General features: G+C 47.8%; 1 protein-coding gene across 18 annotated transcripts in view; it reads right to left on the reverse strand.

Annotated features, from left to right (window-relative positions):
* LOC134949554 (uncharacterized) overlaps window positions 1-25229 on the reverse strand; it is a 274657-nt gene that overhangs the window by 169761 nt on the left and 79667 nt on the right. For 12 of the 18 annotated variants that reach the window (XM_063938199.1, XM_063938205.1, XM_063938204.1 and 9 more), the window contains 5 exons: window positions 11619-11690; window positions 10823-10921; window positions 5110-5181; window positions 4539-4637; window positions 3936-4007 (listed from right to left, as the gene is read on the reverse strand). In XM_063938199.1, the coding sequence (XP_063794269.1) occupies window positions 3936-4007; window positions 4539-4637; window positions 5110-5181; window positions 10823-10921; window positions 11619-11690 (414 nt within the window). The remainder of the gene's footprint in view (window positions 1-3935; window positions 4008-4538; window positions 4638-5109; window positions 5182-10822; window positions 10922-11618; window positions 11691-25229) is intronic. The other 6 variants (XM_063938206.1, XM_063938200.1, XM_063938203.1 and 3 more) reach the window with 6 other exon arrangements.

Genomic DNA, 25229 nt, shown 5'->3' on the forward strand with positions numbered 1-25229 from the left:
GGTTCAGGCGCGCAAAGCACCTAACTCCGATGAACGTAATGGGCGCAAGCGTGCAAAGACTCGTTTGGGCGCCAAAACGGGTCTCTTTATGCACATCTCAACTCGCTAGCGCCGGAGTTTGCGAGCGGAAATGAGCTTGTCACGCCCGTCGGCAGCAAGATTAGAATAGCTTCCGGCAGGCGGGATTGCGGGCAGGGAGGGGGACATTTGAATCTTTCCCTGTGGGTGATAATAACCAAGGACGTGATGCAGATGAACGTGTTACTGAATAGAAGAGGGCTCATGAATGACGAAGCGTCAGTGCAGGACCAGTGCTAGGGTGTTTGGCACCTGCCTGCAAACTATAAATTTGTACCTTCTCTCCAATACGTCATAAAGGGACAGCATGCACCGGAGGCACGTGCCACATAAAGGGGTATGGTCTCACAAGGAAGGGGTGTGCCCACACAATTGTACCCCCAATTTACATTACGCCACGCAGTAGCACAATCTTATTCACATTACACCGCACGCAGTGCTCCTGATTCATATTATACCACATAGTAGTGTCCCTTAGTCACTTTATGATACACAGTAGTGCCTTTTATTCGGGGCTTAAAGTGGACCTGGAGAGTTGGCGTAACTGTGCCCTAATCCCCATACTGTAAAGGAACAGTGCGTGCCAAAGGCGCGTGCTGCAAAAAGGGGTCACAAGGAAGGGACATGGCCACACAATAGTACCCCAATTCAAATTGCACCACACAGTCGAACAAAATTATCATTACACCGCACATAGTGCCCCTATTTCATATTACGTCACACAGTACTGCTGCATATTCATGTTATGCTACACAGTAGTGCCCCTTATACACAATGCCCAAGATAGCAGTGCCGCTTATACACATAATAATGGCCACAGTATCAGCGACGCTTATACACATAATAATGGCCACAGTATCAGCGACATTTATACACATAATAATGGCCACAGTATCAGCGACGCTTATACACATAATAATGCCCACAGTATCAGCGACGCTTATACACATAATAATGCCCACAGTATCAGCGACGCTTATACACATAATAATGCCCACAGTATCAGCGATGCTTATACACATAATAATGGGCACAGTATCAGCGACGCTTATACACATAATAATGCCCACAGTATCAGCGACGCATACACACATAATAATGGCCACAGTATCAGCGATGCTTATACACATAATAATGTCCACAGTATCAGCGACGCTTATACACATAATAATGCCCACAGTATCAGCGATGCTTATACACATAATAATGCCCACAGTATCAGCGACGCTTATACACATAATAATGCCCACAGTATCAGCGATGCTTATACACATAATAATGGGCACAGTATCAGCGACGCTTATACACATAATAATGCCCACAGTATCAGCGACGCATACACACATAATAATGTCCACAGTATCAGCGATGCTTATACACATAATAATGCCCACAGTATCAGCGACGCTTACACACATAATAATGGCCACAGTATCAGCGACGCTTACACACATAATAATGGGCACAGTCTAAGCGACGCTTACACACATAATAATGGCCACAGTATCAGCGACGCTTACACACATAATAATGGGCACAGTCTAAGCGACGCTTACACACATAATAATGGCCACAGTATCAGCGACGCTTATACACATAATAATGGCCACAGTCTAAGCCAGCGGTGGCCAACCAGTGGCTCTTGAGCCTCATGAGGCTCTTTCTTTATTTAAATGTGGCTCCCAACACTCTAAATCATGTGACCACAACAGATACAGAAACTGCTACACTCCAGCCAGAGATGCAGCAGCATTACAGGGACTGAAAATTGAAGAAGCCAGATACTAGAGGCGAGATACCCACTGGCAAACAGAGAACACATTAGGGACTGCAGCAATGGCACGACTTGGTGGGGGAACTTTAGTGACACATGAGGGTGGGCTAGAGTGACACAAGGCGGAGCTGGCTGGAGTGACACAGAAGGGTCCTGGCAGGAGTGACACATGGAGGAGCTGACTGGAGTGATGAAGGAGGGTGCTGGAAGGAGTGACACATGGGAGAGCTGGCTGGAGTGACATACGAGGGTGCTAGCAGGAGTGTCACATGGGGAGCTGGCTGGAGTGACATAGGAGGGTGCTTGCAGGAGTGTCACATGGGGAGCTGGCTGGAGTGACACATGGGGGAACTTAAGTTTATTATGTGAATCTGGCTTTTTCAATTATTTTATGTGAAAGTGGCTTTTTCAATGGATCTGACTTTAAAAAATGTATTTTATGTCGTTCTGGCCTTTTCCATTGTTGCATGTGCGCCTTCGGCTCGACGTCGGCTCTTTGACGTACCTAACAAGGTTTTTTGGCTTTTTGTCACTGACTGGTTGGCCGCCCCTGGTCTAAGCGACGCTTATACACATAATAATGGTCACAGTATCAGTGACACGTATACACATAATAATGGCCACAGTATCAGCGACGTTTATACACATAATAATGGCCACAGTATCAGCGACACGTACACACATAATAATGGCCACAGTATCAGCGATGCTTATACACATAATAATGCCTGCAGTATCAGCGACACTTACACACATAATAATGGCCACAATATCAGCGACGCTTATACACATAATAATGCCCACAGTATCAGCGATGCTTATACACATAATAATGGCCACAGTATCAGCGACGCTTATACACATAATAATGGCCACAGTATCAGCGATGCTTATACACATAATAATGGCCACAGTATCAGCGACGCTTATACACATAATAATGGGCACAGTATCAGCAACGATTATACATATAATAATGGCCACAGTATCAGCAACGCTTATACACATAATAATGGCCACAGTATCAGCGACGCTTATACACATAATAATGGGCACAGTATCAGCAACGATTATACATATAATAATGGCCACAGTATCAGCAACGCTTATACACATAATAATGCCCACAGTATCTGTTCCGCTTATACACATAATGCCCACAGTAGCAGTGACGCTTACATACGTAATAGTGGCCAATTTACCTGTGCCACTTATACACCTAATGCCCACAGTAGCAGTGACACTTACACACATAATAGTGCCCACAGTATCTTTTCTACTTATACACAGGCCCACAGTATCAGTACCACTTATACATATAATAAATGCCCTTTCCCCCTCCCCCACCACCCTTCCCTGTTTCATATATATATATATATATATATATATATATATATATATGTTTCATACACACACATGTAATATATAGGTCTGGTAAACAATAAATATGGAAGCATACACTTGCAGGAAGGAGCAATCATTACAGAAAAGGTTTGGAGCTGCCCTGGACACAATCAAGCTTTCCTGCATCAGCACGTACTGGGGGAGGGCTCAGTGCACAAGAAATGTTCTTTGCTTCACTTCATAAATCACCAGCAGCCAGGAACAGAAAGTAAAAGCAGACAGCCCGTGCGGATGGAGTGAGACCCCTCCTGCATGCTCTGCTGGGAGTGGGAGGGAAGGGAGTTCTGCTGGGGGAACTGGAGCCTCATGCTGCACTGTGTGTGTGTGTGTGTGTGTGTGTGTGTGTGTGTGTGTGTGTGTGTGTGTGTGTGTGTGTCACCATGCCCTCCTCCTCCAGGATCCACTGTGTGTGTGTGTGTGTGTGTGTGTGTGTATGTGTGTGTGTCGCTATGCCCCCCTCCCCCAGGACCCACTGTGTGTGTCTGTGTGTGTCACCATGCCCTCCTCCCCCAGGACCCTGTGTGTGTGTGTGTGTGTGTGTGTGTGTGTGTGTGTGTGTGTGTGTGTGTGTGTGTGTGTCACCATGCCCTCCTCCTCCAGGACCCACTGTGTGTATGTGTCACCATGCAACCCTCCCCCAGGACCCACTGTGTGTGAGTATGTGTCAACAATTACACACCTGGCATTGGTTCCCTCGTGGGCTCATTTTCTTGTTTAATCCTTGGAGAAACATCAGGAACTACATACACAGCTGTGTACACAAGATGAGAACGTACACATCTAATTATAACATGTACATTAATATAGTAACGAATGCCATAGATAATACACTATAGGGCCCTACACACCGGGCGATTTTAACGACCAACGATATTATCATTGGTCGATTTTTCACCAACGATGTTGGCATACACACTGGACGATATCTATAGCCGATTTGGACAATATATCAGTACATTACATATATATTGTCCAAATTGGATTGCATGTATAAACGAGGATAGACTAAAGATGAACGGCTGCGGGGACGCGCATCGTTCATCGTTGGTACATCCACACTGGTCGATATGAATGATTTAGAACAATATTGTTGATTTCTACCATCCGTATCTATAAGTGCGTAGGGCCCTTTACACAGTTTTTATTTATTTATTTTAAATATGAGTTATATGCACAAACAAAATATATATAACTAATCTGAATTAAGCAAAACAACAAAAAATATTAAGATTTGTTTTAACACACGTCTGAAACACTGGTAAGAAAATGAATGGCGTCCTACCTTCCGCAGGTGCGTCACTATTATTCTGCGCCATCGCGTGCTGGAAGCTGGCGCTTGGCAGCGCATTCTTGTAGCCTCTGCTCTGTGCCCATCTGTCACCTGGGAAACAGGAAGTAACCAGGACATATAAGACAGGTTCTCACCCCTGACACGTGTTTTTTTACCACTGTCAGATGGAATGTTCAAGTTCTTCACCGGCTGGAACATTATCTTATAGGATCTGTGTATACTAAATTAAATCCGTGTCTGCAATTGTACAATCAGAGTACTTATGGCCGCCTACGGGTCATATACTAGCACCGCTTGCAGAATGAGCCCAGAAACCCAATATTTCCAGAGGGAAACAGAATGGATTTCATCCTTCATTTGAGAATAAGGACCCAGCGCTGTTACAAGGCTTATGCTAAACAGGAAATGTAACGGTCATGTGACAGCGCAGCGCTTGGTGTTGAGAAAACAAGAAAGGATATTTAGAGTTACACTGTGAGATGCTACGAGGAACATCTGATGTATGAGACTTCACTACAGACCTGTCCGAACACACCACGTCTGTATATTTCTTGTTACATACCTGGCATTGGTTCCCTCGTGGGCTCATTTTCTTGTTTAATCCTCTGAGAAACATCAGGAACTATGTATACCGCTGTGCACACAAGAACAGACAGTACATACCTCATTATAACATGTACACTAATATAGTAATGAATACCACAGCTAGCTTATTATTAAAAAAATTTTTACATAGGAATTAATGTATATGTACAAAAAAAAATAGAACTATAATCTGCATTATGCAAAACAACATAAAAATAGGATTTTAATTACATACCGGTAAATCCTTTTCTCGTAGTCCGTATAGGATGCTGGGGTTCCATTTAGTACCATGGGTATAGGCGGGTCCCATGGGAGCCATGGGCACTTTAAGAGTTTAATAGTGTGGGCTGGCTCCTCCCTCTATGCCCCTCCTACCAGACTCAGTCTAGAAACTGTGCCAGAGGAGACGGACATACTTCGAGAGGAGGAAATTACACAGAGAGTGGTGAGATTCATACCAGCTCACACATAACAAAAGGAAAGCCAAGCAAACCAGCTTGAAACAATTCAGCAACGGCTGAACAACAGTACTTAACCAATTAACCAAAGTAATAATGCAGTACTTATCCAAGTAACCATGCAGGAGAACGAAGCACTGGTCGGGCGCCCAGCATCCTCTACGGACTACGAAAAAAGAATTTACCGGTAGGTAATTAAAATCCTATTTTATCTTACGTCCTAGAGGATGCTGGGGTCCACATTAGTACCATGGGGATGTACCAAAGCTCCCAGTACGGGAGGGACAGCGCGGTGGCTCCTGCAGAACAGATTGACCAAAGTTAAGGTCCTCAGAGGCCAAACTATCGAATTTGTAGAACTTAGTAAACGTGTTCGACCCTGACCAAATAGCCGCTCGGCAAAGATGTAAAGCCAAGACACCCCGGACAGCTGCCCAGGAAGAACCCACCTTACGAGCAGAGTGGGCCTTAACAGATTTTGGACACAGCAATCCTGCCGTAGAATACGCATGCTGGATAATAAACCTGATCCAGCGAGAATTTGTCTGCTTAGAAGCAAGACACCTGACCTTGTTGGGATCATAAAGGACGAACAGAGCGTCCGACTTTCTGTGACGAGAAGTTCTCTTCACATAAATCTTCAAAGCCCTCACAACATCCAAGGACTTTGAGGTAATTGAGGAGTCAGTAGCCACTGGCACCACAATAGGTTGGTTGATATGAAAAGCCGACACAATCTTTGGAAGAAACTGCTGACACGTCCGGAGTTCAGCTCTATCTTCATGGAAAATCAAGTAGGGGCTCTTGCAGGACAATGCCCCCAATTCTAACACACGTCTAGCAGATGCCAATGCCAACAGTGTGACCGCCTTACAAGTAAGAAACCTCAACCTCCTGTAAAGGCTCGAACCAATCCGATTGCAGGAACTGCAACACCACATTAAGATCCCAAGCTGCCGTAGAGGCACAAAGGATGGTTGGATGTGCAGAACCCCTTTCAAGAAAGTCTGAACCTCAGGGAGGGCAGCCAATTGTTTCCGTAAGAAAATGGACAAGGCCAAAATCTGGACTTTTATGGAACCCAAGCACAGGCCCACATCCACACCTGCTTGCAGAAAGAGGAGAAACCGTCCTAGTTGAAACTCCACCGTAGGAAACTTCCTGGATTCACACCAAGACACATACTTTTTCCAAATCCGTTGGTAATGTTTAGATGTTATTCCCTTCCTAACCTGAGCTAAGATTTGGCGTTCAACCTCCACGCCGTAAAACATAGCCGTGGAAAGTCTTGATAAGCTGACGGCCACTGTTGCAGAAGGTCCTCGCGAGGAGGATGAGGCCTTGGATCTTAAAGCAGTAACTCCAGAAGATCCGCGTACCAAGCCCTTCTTGGCCAGTCCGGAGCAATGAGGTTCTTTTGATTAGTTTGAGAATCCTTGGGATGAGTGGAAGTGGAGGGAACACATACACTGACTTGAACACCAATGAAGTCACCAGGGCGTCCACCGCCCATGCCTGTGGGTCTCTCGACCTGGAACAGTACCTCCGAATCTTCTTGTTAAAGGCGGGAGGCCATCATATCTATTTGAGGTACACCCCAATGACTTGTTACCTCTGCGAAAACCTCTGGGTGGAGGCCCCCTTCTCCTGATGGAGATCTTGTCTGCTGAGGAAGTCCGCTTCCCAGTTGTCCACTCCCGGAATGAAGATTGCTGACAGCGCTACCGCATGCTCTTCTGCCCAGAGGAGGATTCTTGTTACCTCTGAAATTGCGCCTCTGCTCTTCGATCCACCCTGTCGGTTTATGTAGGACACCGTCGTTACATTGTCCGACTGAACCTGAATGGCCTGATCTTGTAGAAGATGTGCCGCTTGTAGAAGGGCATTGTATATGGCCCTTAGTTCCAGAATGTTTATCGGAAAGGATGGATTCCAGACTTGACAACTTTCCCTGGAAGTTTTCCCCTTGGGTGACTGCTTCCCAACCCCTGAGACTTGCATCCGTGGTTAGAAGGATCCAATTCTGAAACACGAACCTTCGGACCTCGAGAAGGTGAGAAGTTTGCAGCCATCAGAGGAGCGAAATTCTGGCTTTCGGCAACAGATGTATCATCTGGTGCATGTGAAGATGATATCCGACCATTTGTCCAGGAGATCCAGTTAGAACGACCGTGCATGAAATCTTCTGTCCTGTTGAGCCTCGTAGGAGGCAACCATCTTTCCCAGAAGGCGAATGCACTGATGAACCGATACCCGGGCAGGCTTCAGGACATCCCGGACCATTGTTTTTATCACCAACGCTTTCTCCACCGGTAGAAATACCCCTGCACTTCCGTATCGAGGATCATCCCCAGGAAGGACAGACGCCTTGTCGGCTCCAAATGTGACTTTGGAAGGTTCAGGATCCACCCATGATCCTGGAGCAGTTGTGTAGAGAGAGCAATGCTCTGTAACAGCTTCTCCATAAAAGATGCCTTTATCAGCAGATCGTCCAGGTATGGTATAATGTTCACTCCTCGTTTGCGGAGGAGTAGCATCATCTCTGCCATGACCTTGGTGAACACCCTTGGTGCTGTGGAGAGGGTAAATGGCAGTGCCTGGAACTGATAGTGACAGTCCAGTAGCGCAAATCTTAGATAAGCCTGGTGAGGCTGCCAGATTGGAATGTGAAGGTACACATCCTTGATATCCAGGGATACTAGGAATTCCCCCCCCTCCAGACCTGAGATCACCGCTCTTAGAGACTCCATCTTGAATTTTAATTCCCTCAAGTAGGGGTACAAGGATTTTAGGTTTAAAATCGGCCTGACCGAACCGTCCGGTTTCGGCACCACAAATAGGTTGGAGTAATAACCCTTGCCTTTTAGGTGAGGTGGAACTGGGACAATGACACTTGTGTGTAACAACTTTTGAATGGCTTACCAGGCTGGGAGGCCCACCGTCATGATGAAGACTTGGAGGAAACAGAACCTGGCTTCTGTTCCTGGGAACCTGTTGTTGCAGGTCTTCTGGATTTCCGCCCTACCATCTCTAAAGAAAGTGGAAGGGGGTTTAGACTTTTTAACTTTCGCGGTCCGAAAGGACTGCATTGTAGACGTAGGATAAGATTTCCTAGTCTGAGGTGTTGCTGAGGGAAGCAAAGTCGCAGTTGCCATGGAGATCCACGCATCCAATGCGTCCCCAAACAGAGCCTGACCTGTGAAGGGTAGGTTCTCCACAGTTTTCTTGGATTCCGCATCCGCAGACCATTGGCGCAGCCAGAGACCTTTACGTGCCGAGACAGCCAAGGAAGAAGCCCTTGCATTAAGTAATCCAAAATCCTTCAGGGCCTCCACCATGAAACCAGCAGAATCCTGTATATGACGTAAAAACATTTCAATGTCACTCCTATCCATAGTATCTAATTCCTCTAGTAATGTGCCTGACCACCTTACTATGGCTTTAGACATCCACGCACAAGCAATAGTGGGTCTTAATGCCACGCCTGTAGCTGTGTATATTGATTTGAGTGTAGTCTCAATCTTGAGGTCAGCTGGCTCTTTTAAAGCGGTTGACTCAGGGACAGATAAAACCACCTTTGTTGACAACCTAGATACGGAAGCGTCTACTATAGGTGGGTTTACCCACTTTTTCCTGTCCTCCTCAGGGAAGAGAAAAGCAATGAGAACCCTTTTTGGAATCTGGAATTTTTTCTCCGGGTTTTCCCAGGATTTTTCAAACAAGGAGTTTAATTCCTTTATTGTCTGTAAAGTAAGCCTCCTCTCAGATACTTTTTCAGTAATGTGTAAAATGTCCCTAATGGCCTCAATCATGACTTGCACCCCATTAGCAAGGGATGCATCTCCCCCCCTGCATTTTCCCCTCACCGTCTCCTGTATCAGAGTCGGTGTCCGTGTCAGCTTGCATTATCAGGGCAAGAGCACGCTTTTTAGGGTATGTAATATGAGGAAGTGGGAGCTGAACACTTCAAAACCGCTACAGATTGTTTTAAAACTTGCGTTTCGGTCTCCTTATATAATATTCTAGATGAAATCTGGGATATCATTCCCCTTAATGAATCCACCCATGGGGGTTTGGACTCAGAAGGCTGAGAAAGAACATGGCAGTCCTGAGTACATGGAATAGATTCTTCTGGAGAAGATACACACTCTGCAGCACAAGACACAGAGTCCCTAGACATGTTAATGTGAGAGATACAAACACACACACACACAGGAAAATGTCAGTTTCCCCCAGAGTACCTTCAGAGAGACACAGAGTATAAGGAGCCAGCAACACACAGCGCCCCAGTAAGCAGTTAATATAATAAATGGCCGGCGATGACTGAGTAACCTTAATATGATAAACAGTTCTTATAAACACTCTCCCCCCTGTCTATAACACCCTGGTGCCGCAGAGGTATGCTGGAGTTATGTGGAGGGCAGCGCTCCCTGTCAGCGTCTTTTCCGTGTAATCTGCAGGAAGAAAATGGCTCTGGTGAGCGCTGGATCCCATCTGAGGAGAAGTCCCGCCCCCTGTAATGGCGCGTCTTCCCGCACTTATGTGATTATACTGTCCTGAGGTATTTGTGCTGCTAACAGTGGGATTAGTCCCTGTTGGCATATATGCACGCTAGCCCAGGATGCCCCTCACAGCGCCGTACACAATGTGCCGCTGAGCCCTCCGGAGCGCAGCCTGTCAGAGCTGCGCCCCCACCCTTGTGCCGCCATTCCTGCCGGCAACCCGCTTCACGGGCCACCTGCGTCATACTCACCACTCTTCTTTAGTCTGGCTCTGTTAGGGGGTGGCGGCCGTGCTGCGGGAGTGAGCGGTTGCCTTGTGGGCTTGCGATCAGCACCCTCAGAAGCTCAGTGTCCTGTCAGTGGAGATAGAGAACCATTAACTTCTAGAGTTGGTTCCTACTTTCCCCCCCTAAGTCCCATGAAGTAGGGAGACTGTTGCCAGCAGCGTCCCTGTACCTAACTAAACTCAGAAAACCTCCTAGGAGCTCCCCCAGCTGTGACCGGCTCCTCCGGGCACATTTTCTAAACTGAGTCTGGTAGGAGGGTCATAGAGGGAGGAGCCATCCCACACTATTAAACTCTTAAAGTGACCATGGCTCCCAAGGGACCCGTTTATACCCCATGGTACTAAATGGAACCCCAGCATCCTTTAGGACGTAAGAGAAATATTTCGATTTTCTTAGTATAAACACATTATTAAAATACTGGTAATAAGTGAATGGCGTCCTACCTTCCGCAGGTGCGTCACTGTTACCCTGCGCCATCCCGTGCTGGAAGTTGGAGCTTGGCAGCGCATTCTTGTGGTCTCTGCTCTGTGCCCATCTGTCACCTGGGAAACAGGAAGTAACCAGGACATATAAGACAGGTTCTCACCCCTGACACGTGTCTGCCCTGTACACCACTGCTCACAGTACACGTTACACTGATGCCTTAAACCTCCCTGTACTATAGGACAGTTATATCGCTGCTCCTTGCGGAACACTTACGGCTTGTCGCGCGTGCTGCGTATCTGAGATCTCAACACAGATCTGGGGCTGTACGTGGCCATAACAAGACCTTGATCCACCCTACCTGTACGTACTCCATTATTAATTATGACGTTAAGTGTTTTTATCACTGTCAGATGGAATGTTCAAGTTCTTCACCGGCTGGAACATTATCTTATAGGATCTGTGTATACTAAATGAAATCCGTGTCTGCAATTGTACAATCAGAGTACTTATGGCCGCCTACAGGTCATATACTAGCACCCCTTGCACAATGAGCCCAGAAACCCAATATTTCCAGAGGGGAGCAGAATGGATTTCATCCTTCATTTGAGAATAAGGACCCAGCGCTGTTACAGGGCTTATGCTAAACAGGAAATGTAACGGTCATGTGACAGCGCAGCGCTTGGTGTTGAGAAAACAAGAAAGGATATTTAGAGTTACACTGTGAGATGCTACGAGGCACATCTGATGTATGAGACTCCACTACATGTCCAAACACACAATGTCTGTATACAGTATTTCTTTATTGTTACACACCTGGTATTGGTTCCCTCGTGGGCTCATTCTCTTGTTTAATCCTCGGAGTAACATCAGGAACTATGTATACAGCTGTGTACACAGGAACAGACAGTACATACCTCATTATAACATGTATACTAATATAGTAATGAATGCCACAGTTAGCTTTTATTTAACATTTTTAAAATAGGAATTACTGTATATGTACAAAAAATAGGGATTTTTGTTTACTTACCGTAAAATCTCTTTTTCTGATTTCATCTGGGGGACGCTGCGCCGTTACTTGTGGGTTAGAGGTGTGTGGTTGTGGAGTTTGGCACAGAACTATTAAAAACCTGACTCCTCCCCCCTCTAACCCCTCCCATCTCCTTCCTGTCTAGCCAGCACCTCAGTTAATGTTTAGCCAAGCCAAAGGAGATAGACTGAAAAAAATTAACCGGTTAAACCAGACAAACCCATGGGAGGGATCGCAGCGTCCCCAGATGGAATCAGAGAAAGAGATTTTACGGTAAGTAAACAAAAATCCCTATTTCTCTTTCATCCATCTGTGGGACGCTGCGCCGTTACTTGTGGGATTTCCCAAAGCAAGCTAATGAGAGGAGGGAGACGGTGACGGCATAGCCGTCTGTAAAATACGACGCCCAACAGAGGCAGTCTCCAAACCAAAAGTATGAAAACGGTAAAACTTTGTGAAAGTATGGACCGACGACGAGGTCGCCGCCGTGCACAGCCGCTCAATAGATGCGCCACCGCGAACAGCCCAAGAGGCTCCAACAGCTCTAGTCGAATGAGCCCTAATTGAGTCAGGAACCAAAACATTTGAAGACACGTACGTCTGCCTGATGGCCGAAGTTACCCAACGGGCCACAGTGTTCTTGGAAGCCGGCCAACCTCGTTTGGGAGCATCAATCAATATCAACAAGGTATCCGTACGACAGAAAGACAAATAAACACGTAAGGCCCGAACAACATCCAGGAGGGCCAAATGGGAGTTCTCCCCGGTAGAAGACGACGGAGTAAATGCTGGAAGGACAATGTCCTGATTTAAATGGAATGCTGAAACAACCTTTGGAAGGAAAGAAGGCTTAGTCCGCAGAACCACCCGGTTCTCACGAAACACTAACAAGGGCGGCTTGCAAGAAAGGACCGCCAACTCAAACCCTCGTCTAGCTGAGGCAATAGCTAAAAGAAAAACAACTTTTAGTGTTAGATAACGTAGTTCTACAGATTCCAAAGGCTCAAATGGAGATTTTTGCAGGGCCGTAAGGACCAAGTTTAAATCCCAGGGAGGAACCGGAAGAACAAAAGGTGGTTGAATCCGAAGTACTCCCTGAAGGAATGTCTGAACCTCTGGAATGATCGCTAGTTTCTTTTGAAAAAGAACCGACAAGGCCGAAACCTGACCCTTCAGTGAAGAAAGCCTCAGACCCTTCTCAAGGCCCTCTTGAAGGAAAGATAGCAGGTGAGGAAGTCTAAACAAATGCGGAGTCAAGCCCCGCTTTTCGTACCAAGCAATGTAAATACGCCATACCCTATGGTAAATGCCAGAAGTCACCGGTTTCCTAGCCCGAATCATCGTCTGCACAACAGAACGAGAAAGACCTTTTGCTTTTAAAATGTTGGATTTAAGAACCAAGCCGTCAAAGCCAGCCGACTTAAATCTGGGTGGCGACAAGGTCCTTGAAGAAGAAGATCTGGTCGCAGGGGGAGACGAAAGGGGTCTCCGACGATCATGCTGCGCAGAAGAGTGTACCACTGTCGGCGCGGCCAATCTGGAGCCACCAGAATTATTGCGAGACCTTCTCATCGAATGCGTTGAAGTAGACGTGGAATCAGCGGAATTGGAGGAAACACGTAACCCAGTTGAAACTGCCATGGGGCTGTTAGAGCATCGATCAGAAACGCTTGAGGATCCTGAGTTCGCGAGCCGTAGTGAGGAAGCTTCTTGTTGAGGCAAGACGCCATTAGGTCTACGTCGGGCATTCCCCAGCGGGCCGCTAGAGAGAGAAACACCTCCTGGTGAAGTTCCCATTCTCCCGGATGAATCGTGTGACGACTCAAAAAATCCGCTTCCCAGTTCTCGACTCCTGGAATGTGAATTGCGGATATTTACTGGAACCCACCGTTCCGCCCACGTGAGAATCTGAGCGACTTCTCTCATGGCGGACCAGCTGCGAGTTCCTCCCTGTTTGTTGATGTAAGCCACTGCACACGAACTGGATGACCCTGTACCATGGTCTGAATCTGAAGGAGTGCATACCGGATTGCCCTCAATTCCAGAATGTTGATCTGTAATTTCGACTCGCGACTGTTCCAGCGCCCCTGGAAGTGATGAGTCTGGAACACTGCTCCCCAACCGCTGAGGCTTGCATCCGTGGTGACCATCATCCAAGACCAAACCGTGAACGGCGCTCCTTTTCTCAAATTGTGACTTTGAAGCCACCAGTGAAGCGACTGACGAGTCTTTACAGACAATCGGATCAACTGCAATTTGAGACGTGGATCCATCCGAGTCCAACAGCCGAGAATCTGAGCCTGAAGAGGTCGGGCATGAAATCTGGCGTATGGGACTGCCTCGAAGGAAGACACCATCTTGCCTAACACCTGCATGCATCTGAGGACCGACACTACCGGTAAGTGCAACAGGGTCCGGATTCTGGACTGCAGATCCTGAATCTTGTCCGTAGGAAGAAATCCCTTCTGGCTGTTGGTGTCGAATAAAAGTCCCAGAAAAATCATTTTCTGGGAAGGGAGTAAAGACGACTTTGGAAAGTTTATTATCCATCCGAATGACTGCAGAGTCTCTATCGTTAGACGCAGGTTCTGATTGAGAAACGCCTCTGACGGGGCCTTGACCAACAGATCGTCCAAGTCTGGAGTGATGTTGACCCTCTGACAACGGAGAACCGCGACGACATGACCCATTACTTTTGTAAATACTCGAGGAGCCGTGGATAGACCAAAGGGAAGAGCCTGAAACTGAAAATGACACGGACCAACTGCAAATCTCAGAAGAGATTGATGACCTATCCAAATAGGAACATGTAGGTAGGCGTCTTTCATGTCTATTGAAGCCAAATATTCCCCTGGCTCCATGGCGGCGATTATCGAGCGAATGGATTTCATCTTGAATTTTTGGGTTGAGAGATACGGGTTGAGGGCTTTTAGATTCAGAATGGGTCGGACCTTGTAGTCTTCGGTTTCTGAGGAGCAACTGGAAGAAAAGGGCTCTTTCCCCCTGTAGTATCTGAAATAATCTTCTTTAATTCCGACCCAAAGAGAAAACTCACCTTCAAAGGGTATCAAGGTCTGTTTTGAGTCAGAATCGGCATTCCAACCCATAAGCCAAAGAGACCGTCTTGCTGTCACGGTCAAGGCAGAAATACGGTATTGTAGCGCAGAAGAATCTAACAAGGACTCACCCACATAAGTAAGAGCCTCCGAAATCTGTTCTGCTAATTGAATGGCTTCCGATGGATCGTCAGACTGCATTCCAGATACAACCTGTGCCAGCCAATCATCCGCAGCCTTGAGGACCCAAGCGCCAGCTAGAATTGGGCGTAGAGAAAATAAGAATTTACTCACCGGTAATTCTATTTCTCGTAGTCCGTAGTGGATGCTGGGGACTCCGTAAGGACCATGGGGAATAGACGGGCTCCGCAGGAGACTGGGCACTCTAAAGAAAGATTCAGTACTATCTGGTGTGCACTGGCTCCTCCCTCTATGCCCCTCCTCCAAACCTCAGTTAAGGAAACTGGGCTCGGAAGACCTGACATTACAAGGAAAGGATTTTGGAATCCAGGGTAAGACTCATACCAGCCACACCAATCACACTGTACAACTTGTGATAAACTTACCCAGTTAACAGTATGAACAACAACTGAGCATCACTCAACCGATGCTACATAACCATAACCCTTTGTTAAGCAATAACTATATACACGTATTGCAGAAAGTCCGCACTTGGGACGGGCGCCCAGCATCCACTACGGACTACGAGAAATAGAATTATCGGTGAGTAAATTCTTATTTTCTCTAACGTCCTAGTGGATGCTGGGGACTCCGTAAGGACCATGGGGATTATACCAAAGCTCCCAAACGGGCGGGAGAGTGCGGATGACTCTGCAGCACCGAATGGGCAAACACCAGGTCCTCCTCAGCCAGGGTATCAAACTTGTAGAATTTTGCAAATGTGTTTGAACCCGACCAAGTAGCAGCTCGGCAAAGCTGTAATGCCGAGACCCCTCGGGCAGCCGCCCAAGAAGAGCCCACCTTCCTTGTGGAATGGGCTTTCACTGATTTTGGATGCGGCAAACCACCGCAGAATGAGCCTGCTGAATCGTGTTACAGATCCAGCGAGCAATGGTTTGCTTTGAAGCAGGAGCACCCAGCTTGTTGGATGCATACAGGATAAACAGCGAGTCAGTTTTCCTGACTCCAGCCGTCCTGGCAACATAGATCTTCAAAGCCCTGACTACATCAAGCAACTTGGAATCCTCCAAGTCACGAGTAGCCGCAGGCACCACAATGGGTTGGTTCAAATGAAAAGATGACACCACCTTTGGCAGAAACTGCGGACGAGTCCGCAATTCTGCCCTATCCATATGGAAAACCAGATAGGGGCTTTTACATGACAAAGCCGCCAATTCTGACACACGCCTAGCTGAGGCTAAGGCCAACAGCATGACCACTTTCCACGTGAGATACTTTACCTCCACTGTCTTAAGTGGCTCAAACCAGTGGGATTTCAGGAAACCCAAGACCACATTAAGATCCCACTGGTGGCACAAAAGGAGGCTGAATATGCAGCACTCCCTTAACAAACGTCTGAACCTCAGACAGTGAAGCCAGTTCTTTTTGAAAGAAAATGGATAGGGCCGAAATCTGGACCTTTATGGACCCCAATTTTAGGCCCATAGTCACACCTGACTGTAGGAAGTGCAGGAATCGACCTAGCTGGAATTCCTCTGTAGGGGCCTTCCTGGCCTCACACCAAGCAACATATTTTCGCCATATACGGTGATAATGTTTTTCTGTCACGTCCTTCCTAGCCTTTATCAGCGTAGGAATAACTGCTTCCGGAATGCCTTTTCTGCTAGGATCCGGTGTTCAACCGCCATGCCGTCAAACGCAGCCGCCGTAAGTCTTGGAACAGACAGGGCCCCTGTTGCAACAGGTCCTGTCTGAGAGGCAGAGGCCATGGGTCCTCTGTGAGCATTTCTTGCAGTTCCGGGTACCAAGTCCTTCTTGGCCAATCCGGAACAATGAGTATTGTTCTCACTCCTCTTTTTCTTACGATTCTCAGTACCCTGGGTATGAGAGGAAGAGGAGGAAACACATAGACCGACTGGAATACCCACGGTGTCACCAGTGCGTCCACAGCTATCGCCTGAGGGTCCCTTGACCCTGCGCAATACCTCTTTAATTTTTTGTTGAGGCGGGACGCCATCATGTCCACCTGTAGCAGTTCCCATCGATTTACAATCTGCGTGAAGACTTCTTGATGAAGTCCCCACTCTCCCGGGTGGAGGTCGTGTCTGCTGAGGAAGTCTGCTTCCCAGTTGTCCACTCCCGGAATGAACACTGCTGACAGTGCTTGCACGTGATTCTCCGCCCAACGAAGAATCCTGGTGGCTTCCGCCATTGCCACCCTGCTTCTTGTGCCGCCCTGGCGGTTTACATGAGCGACTGCCGTGATGTTGTCTGACTGAATCAGCACTGCTTGATCTCGAAGCAGAGGCTCCGCTTGACTCAGGGCGTTGTATATGGCCCGTAGCTCCAGGATATTTATGTGCAAACAAGTCTCCTGACTTGACCACAGCCCTTGGAAGTTTCTTCCTTGAGTGACTGCCCCCCACCCTCGGAGGCTTGCATCCGTGGTCACCAGGACCCAGTCCTGTATGCCGAATCTGCGGCCCTCGAGGAGGTGAGCACCTTGTAGCCACCACAGAAGAGACACCCTGGCCCTGGGGGACAGGGTGATCATCCGATGCATCTGAAGATGCGATCCGGACCACTTGTCCAGCAGATCCCACTGAAAGATCCTCGCATGGAACCTGCCGAAGGGAATGGCTTCGTATGACGCCACCATCTTTCCCAGGACTCGTGTGCAGTGATGCACCGACACCTGTTTTGGCTTTAGGAGGTCTCTGACCAGAGTCACGAGCTCCTGAGCCTTCTCCTCCGGGAGAAACACCTTCTTCTGGTCTGTGTCCAGAATCATGCCCAGGAAGGGCAGACGCGTCGCAGGAATCAGCTGCGACTTTGGAATGTTCAGAATCCAGCCGTGCTGACGCAACACTTCCTGAGAGTGTGCTACGCTGATCAGCAACGGCTCCCTGGACCTCGCCTTTATGAGGAGATCGTCCAAGTATGGGATAATTGTAACCCCTTGCTTCCGAAGGAGCACCATCTTCAGATAAATGTTCAGGGATTTTAAATTTTAAATGGGTCTGACCGAACCGTCCGGTTTCGGTACCACAAACATAGTGGAATAGTAGCCCCTTCCCCGTTGAAGGGGGGGAACCTCTACCACCACCTGCTGGAGAAAAAGTTTGTGAATTGCCGCCAACACTATCTCCCTTTCCATGGGGGAAGTTGGTAAGGCCGATATTAGGTAACGGTGAGGGGGCGTCACCTCGAATTCCAGCTTGTATCCCTGAGACACAATTTGTATAGCCCAAGGATCCACCTGTGAGCGAACCCACTGGTGGCTGAAATGTCGGAGACGCGCCCCCACGGCTCCGCCTGTGGAGCCCCAGCGTCATGCGGTGGAATTAGTGGAAGCCGGGGAAGACTTTTGTTCCTGGGAACTAGCTGCATGGTGCAGCTTTCTTCCTCTACCCCTGCCTCTGGCAAGAAAGGACGCACCTCTGACCTTCTTGCTCTTCTGAGAACGACAGGACTGCATTTGGTAATACGGTGCTTTCTTAGGCTGTGGAGGGACATAAGGCAAGAAATTTGACTTCCCAGCCGTAGCTGTGGAAACTAGGTCCGAGAGACCGTCCCCAAACAATTCCTCACCCTTATAAGGTAAAACCTCCATATGTTTTTTAGAGTCGGTATCCCCTGTCCATTGCCGAGTCCATAAGACCCTTCTGGCAGAAATGGACATTGCGTTTACTCTAGAGCCCAGCAGGCAAATGTCCCTCTGGGCATCCCGCATATATAGGACCGCGTCCTTGATATGTGCCAGGGTCAGTAGAACAGTGTCCCTGTCCAGGGTATCTAACTCCTCAGACAGAGTATCCGTCCATGCAGCTAACGCACTACACATCCAGGCCGAAGCAACTGCTGGCCTCAGCAGTGTGCCAGAATGTGTATAAACAGACTTCAGGATAGCTTCCTGCTTTCTATCCGCAGGATCGTTTAGGGCGGCCGTATCCTGAGACGGCAGGGCCACCTTCTTAGACAAGCGTGTCAACGCCTTGTCTACCCTAGGGGAGGATTCCCAGCGTAGCCTGTCCGTTGGCGGGAAAGGATACGCCATAAGTAATCTCTTGGAAATTATCACCTTCCTGTCAGGGGAATCCCACGCTTTTTCACATAGTTCATTTAATTCATGTGAAGGGGGAAAAGTCACTTCTTGCTTTTTCTCCCCATACATATAAATTCTCTTGTCAGGGACAGGATTTTCCTCAGAAATGTGTAATACATCCTTCATTGCTACAATCATGTAGCGGATGGCTTTAGTCATTCTAGGCTGCAACTTTGCCTCATCGTCATCGACACTGGAGTCAGATTCCGTGTCGACATCTGTGTCAACTATCTGGGATAGTGTGCGCTTTTGAGACCCTGACGGCCTCTGCGCTGTAGGATCAGGCATGGGTTGAGACCCTGACTGTCCCAAGGTTACAGTTTTATCCAATCTGTTATGCAAGGAGTTTACATTATCATTTAACACCTTCCACATATCCATCCAATCAGGTGTCGGCACCGTCGGCGGCGGCGACACCACACTCAGCTGCACTTGTTCTGCCTCCACCTATCCTTCCTCATCAAACATGTCGACACAGGCGTACCGACACACAGCACACACACAGGGAATGCTCTGACTGAGGACAGGACCCCACAAAGGCTTTTGGGGAGACAGAGAGAGAGTATGCCAGCACACACCCCAGCGCTATATAACCCAGGGATTACACTGTACCTTAGTGTTTACCCCGTAGCTGCTGTTAAATATATCTCTGCGCCTAAATTTATGTGCCCCCCCTCTCTTTTTTACCCTCTATTGCACCTGTATACTGCAGGGGAGAGCCTGGGGAGCGTCCTTCCAGCGGAGCTGTGAAGAGAAAATGGCGCTGGTGTGCTGAGGAAGAAGGCCCCGCCCCCTCAGCGGCGGGCTTCTGTCCCGCTTTAATGTGTAAAAAATGGCGGGGGCTCGGGCATATATACAGTCCCAGACTGTATATATGTCTATTTTTGCCAAAAAGGTAATTAATTGCTGCCCAGGGCGCCCCCCCCCCCCTGCGCCCTGCACCCTACAGTGACCGGAGTGTGCGGTGTGCTGTGGGAGCAATGGCGCACAGCTGCAGTGCTGTGCGCTACCTTAAGTGAAGACAGGAGTCTTCAGCCGCCGATTTCGATGTCTTCATGCTTCTGCTGCTTCTGTACTTCTGGCTCTGCGAGGGGGACGGCGGCGCGGCTCCGGGAACGGACGATCAAGGTTAGGTACCTGTGTTCGATCCCTCTGGAGCTAATGGTGTCCAGTAGCCTAAGAAGCGCTACCTAGCTGCCGTGAGTAGGTTTGCTTCTCTCCCCTCAGTCCCTCGTAGCAGAGAGTCTGTTGCCAGCAGAAGCTCTCTGAAAATAAAAAACCTGACAAAATACTTTCTTTTCTAGCAAGCTCAGGAGAGCCCACTAGGAGCACCCAGCTCTGGCCGGGCACAGATTCTAACTGAGGTCTGGAGGAGGGGCATAGAGGGAGGAGCCAGTGCACACCAGATAGTACTGAATCTTTCTTTAGAGTGCCCAGTCTCCTGCGGAGCGCGTCTATTCCCCATGGTCCTTACGGAGTCCCCAGCATCCACTAGGACGTTAGAGAAACACCTGATAAAGATAACATAGATTTAATTTTTGTTTCAATCTTCCTATCTGTAGGATCTTTCAACGTCACAGACTGTATAGAAGGAATAACCGTAGCTTTCGCTAAATGTGAAATAGGAGCGTCTACCTTTGGGGCTGTTTCCCAAAATCTTGTATCCTCCTCTGTAAAAGGATATAGAAATGTAAATTTCTTTGGGGCTTGGAAAGGAGAATCCGGCTTAAGCTAGGGCTCCTTTAAAATATCCGCAAAGTGTGAATCAGAGGGAAAGACAGTAACTTGTCTTTTCCGTCTTTTGAAAAAGGCAGAGGAAGACCCTGCTATCTCCGAATTCTGAATATTAAGAGTCTGACGGATGGCTTCTATCAGCAATCTAACACCTGAGCTAGTAGAAAAACTCCTCATCTTACCAGGTCGAAAACTCGTCCCACTCTGGGTCTACTTCCCCATCCTCCAATGGGGATGTTTCCAACTACTCCTCCGGAAAAGATATAGCGGCCAACGGCTGTGGCCGTTTTGTAGCAGAAGAACTGCGGGCAGAGTTTACAAATTTGTTTAGAGATTGAGCCCATAGAGCTTCCACTGTAGCCATGGAGGCATAGACTGATCCGTGGAACTTTCCTGCTGGTCTGCCACAGATGCACCAGAGCATGAAGCACAGGGGGTACCTGCGTCCGGGCTACCCTTCGCTAGCTATGACCCACATTGTGAGCAGGAAAAATAAACCACCGAGGCGGTCTTACCCTTTGTAGATTTGTCATAATTAATTAATTTATTTAATTTTTTTATGAAATAGCAAATGCACTACAAATGAACAATAAACTCAAAATTACATCCCCTCAAAGTATAGAATGACACAATGTAAATATACTGTGAATTATACTGTGCCCCAAAATATACTTGCTGTTTTGAGCCAAACAAGTGTTGCAAGTGCTGCACAGCGTCCACCGTACTGCCTCTGGAGAAGATGGCGGCCGGAGCCCTGTATACGCTGGAGGGGAGAGCACGCGTGGCCGTGCAGGGCGGGAATCCGTCCCTTCGTGAAACAAAGAAGCGCTCAGTTCAGTAGGCGCGCTGCAGCCGGAAGTCCGCGGCTCCCGCGCGCCGCTACACAGAGCGGCTCTGTTCGGGTAGCATCTAGCGGCTCCCCGGGGGGTGACTCACCACTCTCCCGGACTACCCAGAATAGACAGTAGCAGGGATAAATAAAGCCCTCGCTACTGCGCGCCACCGCTCATCTCCGGAGAGAGGTCTGGGGGGAAGGGGGGGGGGGGGTGGGGGAGAGATAGAGAGGAGGAGAGTATTTAATAAAATTAAATATAGAAATACAGATATAGGAAGGATAGACGAATACTGTCAGAGACAGATTGGGGTAAATTTACTAAGATTCGTATTTTCCCGTTTCAGGTCAAAGTTCAATCACGAATGACATCGAAAGTGTAAAACTGCAACTTTTTGAATTTATTACGCCTAATTTACTAAGCTGTCGTATTCGGATTTTTCATTTGTTCCGATGTCGATGTCATTCGTGTTTTTTTCCCGTTTTTTACGGCAGTGATTAGCAAAACACTGCCGACTTTTTAAAAATGAATCTCGGCCGGATCTGTGTGATCCGTGCTGGGGTTCTTTTTTTTTTTAAATTAAACAGTGTAAAATAAAAAAAAAATTGTGTGGGGTCCCCCCTCCTAAGCATAACCAGCCTCGGGCTCTTTGAGCCGATCCTGGTTGCAGAAATATTGGGGGAAAAATGACAGGGGTTCCCCCATATTTAAGCAACCAGCATCGGGCTCTGCGCCTGGTCCTGGTTCCAAAAATACGGGGGACAAAAAGAGTAGGGGTCCCCCGTATTTTTAAAACCAGCACCGGGCTCCACTAGCTGGACAGATAATGCCACAGCCGGGGGTCACTTTTATATAGTGCCCTGCGGCCGTGGCATCAAAAATCCAACTAGTCACCCCTGGCCGGGGTACCCTGGGGGAGTGGGGACCCCTTCAATCAAGGGGTCCCCCCCCCAGCCACCCAAGGGCCAGGGGTGAAGCCCGAGGCTGTCCCCCCCCAACCAATGGGCTGCGGATGGGGGGGCTGATAGCCTTTTGTGATAATGAAAAGATATTGTTTTTAGTAGCAGTACTACAAGGCCCAGCAAGCCTCCCCCGCATGCTGGTACTTGGAGAACCACAAGTACCAGCATGCGGCGGAAAAACGGGCCCGCTGGTACCTGTAGTACTACTACTAAAAAAATACCCCAAAAAAGACAAGACACACACACCGTGAAAGTAAAGATTTATTACATACATGCACACAAACATACATACATACTTACCTTATGTTCACACGCAGGTCGGTCCTCTTCTCCAGTAGAGTCCAAGGGGTACCTGTTGAATAAATTCTACTCACCAGATCCAGGGTCCCAGGGTCCTCGGGGCAACCATTTGTAATCCAGGTACTTGAATAAAATAACAAAACGGAGAGCCGAGCCACGAACTGAAAGGGGCCCCATGTTTTCACATGGGACTCCTTTCCCCGAATGCCAGAAACCCACTCTGACTTCTGTCTAAGTGGGTTTCTTCAGCCAATCAGGGAGCGCCACGTTGTAGCACTCTCCTGATCGGCTGTGTGCTCCTGTAGTGTCTGACAGGCGGCACACGGCAGTGTTACAATGTAGCGCCTATGCGCTCCATTGTAACCAATGGTGGGAACTTTCTGCTCAGCGTGACGTCACTTTAGGTCAACCGCAGGGCAGAAAGTTCCCACCATTGGTTACAATGGAGCGCATAGGCGCTACATTGTAACACTGCCGTGTGCCGCCTGTCATACACTACAGGAGCACACAGCCGATCAGGAGAGTGCTACAACGTGGCGCTCCCTGATTGGCTGAAGAAACCCACTTAGACAGAAGTCAGAGTGGGTTTCTGGCATTCGGGGAAAGGAGTCCCATGTGAAAACATGGGGCCCCTTTCAGTTCGTGGCTCGGCTCTCCGTTTTGTTATTTTATTCAAGTACCTGAATTACAAATGGTTGCCCCGAGGACCCTGGATCTGGTGAGTAGAATTTATTCAACAGGTACCCCTTGGACTCTACTGGAGAAGAGGACCGACCTGCGTGTGAACATAAGGTAAGTATGTATGTATGTTTGTGTGCATGTATGTAATAAATCTTTACTTTCACGGTGTGTGTGTCTTGTCTTTTTTTGGGTATTTTTTTAGTAGTAGTACTACTGGTACCAGCGGGCCCGTTTTTCCGCCGCATGCTGGTACTTGTGGTTCTCCAAGTACCAGCATGCGGGGGAGGCTTGCTGGGCCTTGTAGTACTGCTACTGTCAAAGTCAGAAAAATATCTCTATGCACACTACCATATTTGCACCTCACACAGGTCCGTGCTGCGCATGCGTACGCTCTCCCGTACGTGCGCATACTCACAGTCGCGGGCACCCGCAGGCGCACGGTATGCGTATTTAAGGTAGAGTTTATGTGATCGTAGCGTGCGACTCAATCGTTACATATTTTCACTATATAATGTATTTTGTAGATCATGGTCCCTTTGATAGATTCTGAAAGTTTAGTTAACATAGCATGTTCCTGAACAGAGAGATCCCTCTTTGTATTGTACGAAGGGTCTAACAGGGGTCATACAGTGGTGTTTGGTACCCATCGGAAGAGTATTTAAATAGCAATATTCCGGTGTTGGTTTGGAGCGGATTAATCGCTCGTGCGAATAGTTATGGACATAAGAAGTTTATGTCCATTTACTATTATTTGTTCTTATTTAGTCATGCGGCGGGAAACCCAGTATCCCACCCACCTGAACAGTTGGAAGCAGTCACAGCCCACCTGTATGAATCAACCTATGACCTTTTGTTATAATGCGAAGCCGAATTCCTGTGTCCAATGAACAATGAGATTGTAGGGACCATTGAATTGTATTGTGTGTGGGGCATAAATAGGCAGGCCGACCATATCCAGTTCACTCTCTTCAACGGTTCTCATTGCTGATAATCGGGAGCTGGATATCGAGGCGCATGCGATCGTTTCCCCTTGTGCGTAAGTGTTTCTCCGCAACTATATTGATCTTCTTGTTATTGTGGGCCAATTTCTCTCTCTCTCTCTCTCTTCTCCTCTTTCTCTCTTATTTTCCCTTAAATAGTAATTGTATTGTATTTCCTGTGTAGTTATCTGGTTAGGTAGTCTATGTTATATTGTAGTGTATGATTTGTATTTGTATTAATTCTTTTGCAAGTATATCATTCATAATATATATATTAGGCGTTGGACCCTAAGCCCAGGTATCTGTGTATTTCTTATAGTGTTAAGTATTCTCAGAGCGTCGGTGACGCTCATACAGCTTTTGAGTTAATAAGGTTACACTGTGTTGCATTTACACTCTATCTATACACTAAGGTTTTACAGCATATTACATTGTTTATGGTTTAGATTTAAAGGTTTAACATTGTTAGCGTCAGCGCCGCTGGTGATCTCCTCGTGGTCCCGAGCGTCCGCTACGCTATAGCGAATCATTACGTTAGTCAGCAGCCAATAGCGTGCCTGCCTGTGATCTCTTGGCCGTGAGCGAACGTGACGCTTGAGCGT

This window comes from Pseudophryne corroboree, chromosome 8, assembly GCF_028390025.1.
Source record: "Pseudophryne corroboree isolate aPseCor3 chromosome 8, aPseCor3.hap2, whole genome shotgun sequence".
NCBI classification, from domain to species: domain Eukaryota; kingdom Metazoa; phylum Chordata; class Amphibia; order Anura; family Myobatrachidae; genus Pseudophryne; species Pseudophryne corroboree.